Below are 12,523 nucleotides of genomic sequence, written 5' to 3' on the forward strand. Positions count from 1 at the left end.
GAAATGACAAATGCCAGTGGACTGCGATGTTAGGAATGATATACATGAATTTCATGTTGCATGAACAAACATTTGAAATATGATTTCTTAAAAAATTCTGTGTACTTGTTCTTTACTACTACCGCATTCTTCATTCAATGTGAATATTCTTGTGTACCAATGAAATTTTAATCCATTTAAATCTAAATTGCAGTGAAAAAATGTCTGGCCAAGTCAAGCTACTGAAACACATCCAAAAAGTTTCATGAACTTTTCAATGCCTTTTAGCACATTACAATTTCATTGTTTAAAAATAACTTCATAAAATAAGAATTATTTGGAAATTAATTTAGTATAATTACTTTCTTACTGTCAGCAACCTCAAAAATGGCACAGGACTGAAGGAAATGACCGAACACTATGAAAATAATATTAAACATTTTAATATACTTATATATTTTTTAATAAAATATTTGTATTTTTTTCTGCACATTCATGAACAGTCCCAGGCACATATTTTGACCTTGTTTTAACATTTAAAATTCAATGTTTAAGGAAAGGCAAATTATGATGATAATTCCTACAAACACTGGGGCAAATACATATAATTCTCGACACAAGATGGTATTTATAGCAAGCATGTCAATTGGATTTTGCTACCTGTAGCAAATGGACTGGTTTGATATATTTTTTTTGACAGTCTTAAAAATGGTGGAATAGGGATAGAGTTATCCTGAAAGGCATATGAATAGTAAAAAAATAAATTTAAAAGCCATCTTATTCTCATTTCAAATACCCAACAACAAATAAGATTATTGTATTTTGATTTTTTGAGAATGTTTTTCTTCTTTTTTTTAATAATAATCCTGGCAATGAGGATGAACAATAACAATGACTGGACTGAAGCGGCAACAATCACAAACAAACTTCAAACACAGTACCCTTGACAATGCAATACAATACATTAAATCCTACACAATTCATTCCTAAAACAATTCAGAAAATACACAATCAAACTTACAATTTACTTGTGTTGATAGTAGTATCACCAAGAGAAGTTGTACAAGTTCTGTTGGAATGAACTGCCTCCACGTCTGAAAGAAAAATACGTAAATTATTCACTTGTTCCCAGCTGATAATAAGGGTACAATAAAATTATTCTATGATAAATGTAACACAATTAAGCCTTGTTTCCACTTCAGAAAAAACACTAAACTGTTGACCAAGGCAGTCTTTATTTACATTAAAAAAGCACTATACACACGTCGCTTCAAGCATCTTCTTCAGACTAAGAATTTGTTTCAAAATATAGGGTTGGAATGTTATGTGCATACTTTTCAATTCTCATAAATAAAGGCTGCCTTGGTCAGCAGCTTTAGTGTTTTATGATAAACATAAATATTGTGCAAGGAAAAAAAATGATTAATAAAATTAAAATAGTGGTCCTTGGAGATAAAAGTTATGACTAATAATTTTTAATTTATGTTTTTCTTTTATTACAAGTAACATTTGGGGAATTTAACTATGGAGAAATACACAATTACTCAGTGAATCAAAAATGTGACAATGTTCTAGAAAATAATGGGTTAGTATTTTTAAGGCAATGAGCAAATAGATGATTTTATACCGTTCGCGAGGCACCGACTAGGAACACAAATTTGAAGACACGGGAACTGTAGGAGTTGCTTTGCATACTGGAACACCTCATAGTGGTCGATCAGTTCATAACATTGAACATGTTATGAACATTGGCAGTGTTGAAATTCAACCCAAAACATTGACCAGAAGTTGCTAGTCACAACTGGAGATCATTTGACACGTATTGCACTGAATATTTTAGCAAAGACTTGCATCTCATGCCTAGAAAATTCAATGTGTTCCAAGTCCTTAATCCTAGAGACAATGATTTGCATTTGCAATATTCCCGTGCCTTCCTCAGTATGTTGAAAATGATGTCAACTTTCATTCAAATTTATTTAGGAGCGACAAAGTGCATTTTCAATTAAATGTAAAGAAACAAAACAACTTGCAAACCATCAAGGAATTCTTTAAAAAATTACATATAAAACAAATCCATCAGCTTATTTAGCATCACCTTACATATGTGTTATGTGATGTGTTAAGTGCAGGTGCAATTATTAACATTGATGTAGGTTACATCATTGTTTGGACAATAATAAGGTCTTTAGTCTTTACTATGATGACAAATAATGTTAATCAATGGTGCAGGCAGGACCAAGTCTCTTCATACGCAAATAAAAACTAAGAAAAATTTCCCACGTTGCCCACACTTGTTAGGTGTTACACATTTCTCAATTTTTAGCTATCCTGCGAAAAAGTAGTTGCTTTTTCTTTCAACTGTTAAACACTTCAAAGGGACTAAACAACTCAATAGGAGATGGGGCCTAGGGGGCAATTATCCTCTTACCCTAATGGCCAGTACCCTATCAATTGTATCACAGGGTACATTATTTTGGGTGACTGTGAAATTAATTTTTCTCCCGTATTGAAAATTTGTGACTATTTCTGCTGAACCAAATTTTCTTTCCAGTGTGTTATGATCTTATTATGATCTAGAGAGTTTGAAGTGGAAATTCCTAGCTGAGAGTATGCATGGGGCATGGGAGAGAAAATGCTTATGCAAATTATCTCGGTTAGGGGGTTGCTTTATGAAAGTTTTCTTAACTGGCAACTAGCAACACCCATGTCTCCCCAATTTTCAATACTGAAGATCTATTAAAAAAACAGGTCTCGTTTCATGGAAAAGTCTAAGAAATATGTGTTCTGTGGTATATGACATCATTAAAATTTTGATTAATAATATCAGTTTGTTTGGTAAAGCTACATTCTGGGGGTCAATAACAAAAAAATTGGAAGGCAGGGTATTTGGGGCAAAAGTTAATTTCTTGTACAACTTGATGGGGAAGACTAGCCAACTGCTGTACATCTGTCCACCTCTCTGACATAGTGGGATCAAAATGAGTGCAAAAATTGCAGAAAAGGTGATATTCTTGCCAAAAAAAACAAAACAAAAAAAAAAAAAACAGGATAAGACTCAAAATCTGACAATGGTACAGACGTAGTATTCTCAATTATTTTTTTTTTTACTAAAGGGCCTCCAATATATTACTTGCAGGGGGGCCACGTTATGCTACTGGGGATTATGCTCAATATTTTCAATGTTCTTGTTTTCCACCTAGAAAAAGGAAATACTGGTACTTATTCTTTTATTTATTTATTATTTGCTCATTATCATGCTTTCCTCTTAGACAAGCTACTTTACACTGCAGCGACAAACCCAGAGAAAGGCTATTCACGTTACCCAAGACAATGCAGATGAGGGGAAATTTCAGGCGACACTTTCAAATGTCAAATTCAGCACATACTGTGTTTTCTGCTAGAAGATGGATGGGACAGGGATGGATAAGCCTAGCAGAACTATAAACATGTACGAAATTAATGTAAGTCTAGTTGGCTGCACTTTTTAACACTCGGTGCAGTGCAGGTGTATTCAGTGTCAGAGTGGTGCAAGGAAATTACGTTCAACCAACTATACGGAAAGCTGTGTTCAAGTTCAGAAGTTGCTTTAAACAGTCATTTGATTAGTTAGCATGCACCACGTGACCATACACTATACATACACCGGTCTGGAAGGTAGTGCAGACACCAATTACACTACTTGACTCCAAATCAACAAACTAGACAACTCTGTGTTGCTCCGTGCAACCAACTAGACGCTTCGGTGCAAAGAGAGTCAAAAAGTGCAGCCAACTAGACGGGGCTCGTAAAACAAAGATAACCATATAACAAATAGAAGATGGGCCAAAATTTGTTCCACGCCAAAGGTCAAAATAAACTTGAAATCATTATATAGCACATACATCAGAATGAACACTCTTTAATATTTCATTGCCTACATACACCTTTCTTTTTACATATTTTTGTTTCATTCCTATATTTCAAAATGTGAATGTTAAAAAGTCATATGACAGACTATGTGTTGTATTTGGAAATGTTTTGACGGTATTTATACAAATAATCATTGAATATTACATGACAAGGTTAATTAATTGATGGCTTACATACCTGTAAAAACTACGATTTCCATGGCTATCTGTTTTGAGCAAACTAAGATAAATTAATAAAAATAAATTATCATCTGTGATTTTAAACTCACAACTTCAAGTAGCAAAAATATGGTCTTTCAAATTGCCACGGACTGAAATGCACGGGCAGCCACGAGTTAAAAAGGTGTTAAAAAGTAGCATTGAAACACTTGTGTGCAATAAGGCATTTCTTACATAATTTAACAAAATAATTACAGGATGGAAAATTTCTACACTTGAGAAGTAAAGATATGTCTGAAAGTAAGGTCGTCTTATATGGATTCACATTCATGTTAACCATGGATGATTTCTCACTTCCTACAGTAGTTTTATTTGGCTCTTCACGTTTTTATTAGGCACCACCAATGAGGTGGGTCCACCATCATAATAATAAATAAATAAAATAAAATATATTTTTAAAAAATGAAGCCACATGGAACATGCTACAGTTTCAGCACCTAGAATGAAGACGCTGTACTACTGCATGCCAGGGGCGTCGCCACTGGGTGGGCGAGGGTGGGCTCTAGCCCACCCCAAAATGGTCTCAGCAAATCCGTCTGCCCACCCAAATAGAATAAATACAATATATATATATATATATATATATATATATATATATATATATATTAGATAGCAAAAGTAACAAGCTGGTAAAGCATTATACTATAAAGCAGACAAAGCGGCCTTAACATATTGACTAACATAACTCAGTTTCACTTCAAAGATGAGGAACGTTTCTAGATTCTCCATCTCAATTGGTTTCCTTTCATTAAGGCGAGGAGGGACAATTACGCACTAGTTGTGCATTTATTTCAATATCGTCGGATTGGGCACTGCTATTTAAAAACGGGTTTAGTATGCAAGAGAGTATGAATTTCTCTCCATGTTGCACGTGGAAACTGTTTTTCAAGTTGATTAGTAAGCTAGACACGATGTTTGAAAAATATGATTAATGAGTATTTACAGAATCCCATGTATTCCTTATGGGAAACCAACTTCAACTTCAAGTTACGGCTAATCAAATTGGAGTTTCGACTCTTCCTACTACTATGACATAGTTCAACGTGTCCTTTTTCCGTCCATGTACTTTTCTACGTCATTGGACGTTTGATATTCCCGAGAGAACGAATAAAATAATTGCCCCCATAGACTTAATGCATTTCTCCTTGCCTCATACGGCCATCCTCGCAGTGTTGCCAAACCTGATGTTCATAAAAGAGCTACATTTCACCATTAATAGGGCTAAAGATGACTTTCAAGGAGCTAGATTAACGAAGGCTGCATAAAGTGCCTCCTAGGGTAATTTTAGGTGTCAGAGGGGTGGGGGCGCTGCTATTACCGTTAGCTTTAAAGTGATGGCAATTCATTCTTAATTTTCACCGCCTAGATTTGGCGTCATCACCCATCTCAATAATCCAATGATGTTCATATGAAATCGAAAATAAAGGATTCTCAGATAATAATATTGTCATCTTCACCTTAGCCACAGCGCTATATATAAAAATACCTGGCAGGAAAGAGGGGGTGAGTGACGCAGCCTATATATGAATATCACGTCACGTGCAAAATTTACACTCATGGAAAAGGTTGGTCTTTATGGACCCGAGCCAGTGGTGGCATGATGGTGGGGCAGAGGACGGGTGCCACAGTTCACAGTCACACGAGTGCACGAAAGAGCCAGATCTGGCTGGCTCCAAAAGAGCGAAGTTGGCAACAGTGATCGGCAGCTGCCCCAGCGAGAAAGACCTAGGGGAAATTGTCATTCCTCCCCTTAACGTGCAGAATATAAACATGTAAACAAAACGTCGTTGTTCCGCGGTTAGGAGATGAAGCAGTGCTTTTCGTCAATCGATTATTTTTTTTCTCTTGTGTTTCTTGGAGCAGCGGTGTCTTTGATAATTTGTTTTCCTTTGTTGGGCTTCATTTACAAGTGGACAACAGCCGCAGTGCATTCGCAACGTTTCATTCTTAATGTGTGTGAGCAGTTGGTGGAGTTCATGGCATGGTGGTGTGCGTTTACGTATTATACTCGCTTATACGTATATAGTATGTATATATATATATATATATATATATATATATATATATATATTGCTTTTATTTGGTGAAAACTCGTGTGTAAATCAACTCTCTTTTGTGATTCCGTTTGTGTGAAGATTAAATTTTAATTAGTCTGATGTAGTGCAAGCTGATCAAGGGCTTAACATGTCAGTGTCCGATTATTTTAGACAAGATAGTAGAAAGTCTGAACTTGATAAAAGTCATTCTGATGCCAGTGTAGAGGAATTTCAAGGTACAGTATTTCACCAGTTGAAGTTGAAAGTGATTCAGAAGACTGTTTCGTTGACTACAATTTTAACTCTGCCCTTGGGTGGAGCAAGCGGAGCGACCGCACTGGGGGCTGCCAAAATGATCAAATTAAACTTTTAACACAAATAAAAACTATGAAAAAACCTAAAGAAACAAGAAAAATGATTGAATAAATTTGATTAAAATGGTTATTCCAGAATACATTCCAGTAACTGTGACTAAATGAGTTTTAGTAAATAAAATCTTTTTGGAATGTTATCAATTGGAAATGATTTTCCCCAAGTTTCGTTTGTCTTGTACAAGAAGAGAGAAGCTTTTCTTTAACTGATGATAATATTTATATTTTTTTTACAAAACACACGAAATTTATATGACGAATATTTTCGAACACTAATAAAAATTGCATACCAAATATTTGTAATAATTGCATTATAGGTACGAATGTAAGCCATGATCAAGAATGCTCCAGTACAGTACAACGTTCATTGGGGGGGGGGGAGGGAGGCGCATCCTCATAAAACATCACTCCACCATGAATAATTCCCACCGAACCAGATCCCAGCTAAAAATATTTTATCCACCCTTGAGCCCACCCAAAGAAAATATTCTGGCGACGCCACTGTAGTGACGGCATGGACGTCCACAGGATGTTTTCCAGGGAGGGGCGCAAACGAGACATATTTCCCCTCATAATCGTGCTGTCTCCTAAAGAAAACATATTAAGATTGAAGCCATCGCGTTCCTGCAATACCCTTCCAATAATTAACATAGATTACTGTGAATGAAATGAAATATATATGTGTAATAAGTTTATGGTAACATCCATTTTCCAGGGGGAGGTGTGGCCCCTCTTCCGGACGCCCATGTTGATGACACGATGTCGAATGCCAACATAACCTAAAAGTTTTTCTTTTTTTGTTCTAACGATCTTTAAAATAAAGAACTAGGGATAAGCGAGACGGAATCTTTCTCATCAGGATGGAATTGGATCCGGAAATTTTAAAAATACCAAAGTTCGGAACGGAAAATATTCATAATTCCCAACCAAGTAGGAAATTTTTTGGACCGGGTATGTTCAGGACTTTTCGACCCTGAGAAAATCTCAAATTCTGCACACTCTCTAATGTAAATATTTTCGCATTTCCTGAATTTCGCTGTTTATTTTATATGTTCAAATATAGTTGCAGAAAAAAATGAAAACTTTGAAAAATAATTTAAAAAATAATGCTACTGTAAGAGCAGTGCTCAGAGTGGGAATTGTTGGGGTGGGAGGAGGGTGTTTGCACGAGTCTTAAGGCAAAATAGATATGATGTGGTTCAAAACGATGACCAAGAAGACAAGTAGACGAATGCTTTCTGCTATCTGCCGGAAATAGTGTCCTCTCGTTTCAGCTACCTTCAGCACCTTGCGAAAGTAAGGTCCATTGGCTGGGCCCATGGAAGCCTATTTTAGAGGGCAACCCGGCTTGAACTTCCCAAAATACGTATAATTGTGGTTATCACTTGTTGACTTGAAAATTCTTAATTTGCAAAACACTACCTTCTGTTATTAATGTTCTAACGTACAGCTACAATGTAATTGAGAGTGCGCGGACTGGAGAGAGATAAGAACTTGCACCGACAAAATGGTCTTCGATGAGAATACGCCACTGGATATGTCAGACCTTTTTACGCGTCTTCAAGAAATCTTCATGAATTGAGATCAGCTTTTCTAACACCAGATGGAAATTTGGGCTGTAATATTCACTTTGTTTCATTACTATAGACACTCACCATGTTCTTATGTTATGCAATATTAGCTTCACATGTTCAATAAAAGATAAAGGTAAGGTTATCCACTCTTGAACATTTTCAGTTTCACTTTGGAAAGAGTATCGAAGAGAGAGCACAAAAGTCACTCAATCTGTTCCCCAAATTCACCACTAATGGCCGCCACCATGCACATAAGTCTTGAACAAATCACAACAAACTGCACATCATGAAGTATGACTTGGTTTCACGTACAAAATGTCACAAGTGGACGTTGGCCTTCTACAGTTTCGTACCTTCCAACCAATTATAGCCGCATTCCTTTTTGTCCCTGCATGCTCTGTTGGGGATTTTGAACCTTATTCACACTTGGATATTCCATTCGCAGGGCGTTGCTGACAAACACCGGAACCACCACCTCTTCCTGTCGTATTGTTGGAGAGAAAGCGGCAACCCACTCTCCGCGCAATCGTTGGCCATAGCAAGAACTCTTTAATAATATATTAACAAAAGTGTACTCGCTCTCTTCGGCGCTATGAGAAGCGTCTGCTGAATCGTCAAGAAACGTTTCACTTAAGTATGAAGATAAGATGCCAGAAAGTTATATTCTAGAACTACATGCACTAAGAAACGCTTCGTGATATCACGAGGTCATGAAAGTTCTTTGTCTACATTTTTCACGACGTTTCGATCTCACATTGAAACTTTCACAACTATTTGAGAACAGCCCTAAGTGTCTTAGCTTAGCAGTTTTAAATATCATCAGGAATCAGCCAGTCACTTATTTATAAGGGATTTGGATCTTTGCATATGTGAGATATTTGTAATTATCTCATGGATGTAAAGAGGTTTATAATGAGCCTTTTACAAGTGGTTTGGATCCCACTTTAAACTGTAGGTCCAGTCTCGATTAACCTTCTGTGTATAAAGTGGACTTAAGACAAGAGCCCAAATTTAAACAAGAATTCAAGGAAGAGTGGACAGGGGCAGAAGGTATGAACTTCGCCCCTCAAGAGCAAGCGGCCTACCCCTGAAAAAACATGTTAACAATAAAGGAACTTAATTATTTTTATTAATATCGTTGGTCGATTTTCGTGGTGAAATGTTCAGCGTAACGCGTTAGGACGCCAGGGGTAGCAGCTTCTAATACTGGGTAAGGCACGTATGTTTGTGTTTGTTTAGATTGCAGAAGTTGAAAGAATAAACACATTTTTTTATTAAAAAAATAGATACAAAGTGAACGTCAATAGAGATATACAGATTTTTTTTAAAAAAAAGTCGTAAGGGTGTCTGACTGTCATGCGGAAGACCTAGGATCCCTTTCAGGGATGGGTGATCTCAGGTGGGAACTTTTCCGACAATGTCTCTGAATGGAGATGCTCACCCAACCTCTACGTAAAGACGGCGGGAGGGTGGTACTGATCACGTCACCTCCACTATGGACGAGATTGAGAATGTGTTGGGCCTTACCTCCACGCTTTATGGCACTAGGGTATATATAGGAAATAGATTTACACTTTTATGCAATCGTCAATATGAATGTTTAGATCATGAATGATTGAAGCTATTACAGGATTCTTACTACTCTTTCTCGAATAATTGACAAGCATATAACTGGGGCAACCAGTTAGTTCTGCAGTCTATAAGAGAGCGTATGGTAAATGGCGAATGATTGGGTTCATTACATTAACATTTCACAAGTACTTTTCTCTATCGTATTATTTTCTCCTTATCGTTTCCTAACTTGAGCTTTAATTTATGTTGAACAATTTTTCGATCATTCTATTTTCTAATTGGAAGATTTATATCTTGGATCATTCTTTCATATGCAAGAATTCCAACATCTTCATCTCTATCAATACGCAAGAGAATTAGATTTTTGGGGATCACTGAATTTTGAAAGTTTTCTATATTACATGAATATGAATACAATGTCTCAGTTATCTTGTAAAAATTATGAAACCGCATGGAAAGATGTAATGTATATGGATGCAAATGTACTTTCTCGGAGGCTCGTAGCGTTAAAAGTAGGCCATAGTCAGCAAAACGTCGCTAAGAAAAGTTGTTCACCTCGATGCCCTTTACTCGTCGTGACGCACGATAACTGCACTGTATATATTACACACACACACACACATACACATTTTGGCCATTTCCCAAAATCAGTAGGCTACATTTTTAAGCTTATGAAACGAAACTCACAGTAACGGTAAACTTGTACTACAACTGCACAATAAAATCTTTCAAATATGTATGTAGTGTTATTTAGGAGAAGCAGGTGTGGAGACAAAGGAAGGAAAGTCATCAATTTGGTGACCTTGTGGGCATGATAATTCTAATAAATTTAGCTGAAATTCTTACGGCAGATAGACACCTTAAAATTCATGAAGGCTATTGCATTTAAGCAAACTAGGACAATAGGTTACAAGATGAGGGAGGAAGAAACATTTTTCGCTGTTACGATAAGTTTACCATAATACACATTTTTCTTCAAAATGCTGTATAGAATATATTCTCGGAGTGAAAGATTGATTGATTGATTTGCTTTATTTTACTTCGCTTCTTGTGCCACTTTTGGCTAATTTGCGAAGATGGGGATGAGTGATGATATGATGAAATTGATGAATAGACACAAACATCCATGTCCAGGCCAGGATTTGAACCCGGGACCCCTGACGTTCGTAGTGAAAGAAACTAAGCTCACAGTAGTTTTCGAGCATTTATTGGAGCACAATTTTGAAAATTTTGAAAATATAGTTATACATTATAGTGTACATTATATATAATGTACTGAGATGACACCGTAGAGGATTGATATGCTGTTGTATTTAAGTGAAATTGGTCAAGGCATTTCAGTACGGCGGACAAAAATCAAAATTCTTTTGTATCTTGCAAAAGGTTTAAATGTTGCTAATTAGTCTAGGCTCAAATTTCGTAGATTAAGAAACAAAAAATATTAGCAACCTTGGGGCACAACTCCAGCAATTAGGTTTCAATAAACACTTTCTAATATTGTGGCCATGGTAACTGAATCAAATTTTATTTTAGGTTGTAAGCTGAATTTCATACAGCTGCTAGGCTGGTCCGATGAATGACTTGGTATTGCATTTGAGGGATATCGGTTAAAGTGTTTCAAGGTAAGGGACGAAAAGACAAATTTTCCTATGTTGTTGCGATGATCTTAATTCTCCTGATACAATCAAGTTTCTGTTTAGATCACGTTTCCTGAGATAATGAAACGAAAATCCCAGGATATCACCGGAACCATACGTTTTTCATAAAACTTTGTAACATAGCATGCAGTTTAGGAGGGGCATTGGTTCAAAATGGGGGTAATTTACAAATATTACTGCAGAAAATTTAGAGGCTTCAAGCTGAAAACCATACAGATACGCCTACTAACATATGTCTTATTGAATGTGAGTGATATCGGTCAAAACGTTTTAAGGTGGCGTATTTTAAACTAATAAAACATTGTAAAATACGCTTGGTACGATTAATGTACGATAGAGATATTTTACAGTTCGTAGAAATGGTAACAATTATTTAAGATGGCGATGGATCTTTGGCCCGCACCAGAAAGTCGTTTTCGAAAATTCCTCTCATTGCTAAATAGTGCTATGATATTTCGAATTCTAAAAATATATCACTTCAAAATGCCTTCTAGAATATTCCTACGAACCTTCGCGTTCTTTACTTTCGTTATGTTCTAGCGTATGATTTATGAACACCTTTTTACAAGCCACTGTCCAGGTTGAATGAACACAGAAACTCCCCAATTATAAGAATGCAAGATTATTTAATGAATTATCTTTATAATATGATCTGGACATATATTTTTATACACAGTGTTTTTAGGCGCAATATTTTCAAGTGTCATTTGTTATTTTGAATCAAACTACAAACTTGGTTTGACTTGTGTTGATAATATGTTGTAACTCCAACATTTTAAATTATTTATTTTCAATGCGTATGTTTTCGTACAGTATCTGGGGACAACCCTGGGAAGTAAAGGCGGCCGGAGCATGTTACTGATCACATCACCTCCGAAATGGCCGAGATCGAGAAAATGTAGGGCCTAAATGTGCCTTCATGGCACTGTACTATATGTACAGGGAACTTTACCTTACCTTTACGTAAGTGGGACTTCGGTCATGTACTGAGTAAATACATGTATGAATGAATGGCACTTTCGTGGTACCTTAAGCCTATCTTCTACATAGATATCTAGACAACAAGAATAAAACAAATCACAGAAAGATTAAACTTTAACGCTCTATAAGGACTTCGTGGGGCCTCCCCGATGGCGCTGTGGGAGCGTCGTTACCTTGTAATCAAGGGGTCCCGGGTTCGATACCCGGAGGGGGCACATAGTGGTT

General features: G+C 36.4%; 1 protein-coding gene across 3 annotated transcripts in view; it reads right to left on the reverse strand.

Annotated features, from left to right (window-relative positions):
* LOC145984009 (uncharacterized) overlaps positions 1–12,523 on the reverse strand; it is a 134,126-nt gene that overhangs the window by 58,457 nt on the left and 63,146 nt on the right. For 2 of the 3 annotated variants that reach the window (XM_083117313.1, XM_083117311.1), the window contains exon 2: positions 1,001–1,073. In XM_083117313.1, the coding sequence (XP_082973439.1) occupies positions 1,001–1,073 (73 nt within the window). Of the gene's footprint in view, positions 1–1,000; positions 1,074–8,168; positions 8,420–12,523 lie in introns of those variants that run through there. The other variant, XM_083117312.1, reaches the window with a different exon arrangement.

This window comes from Lepisma saccharinum, chromosome 2 (assembly GCF_977018435.1).
Source record: "Lepisma saccharinum chromosome 2, izLepSacc3.1, whole genome shotgun sequence".
Taxonomy (NCBI): Eukaryota; Metazoa; Arthropoda; class Insecta; order Zygentoma; family Lepismatidae; genus Lepisma; species Lepisma saccharinum.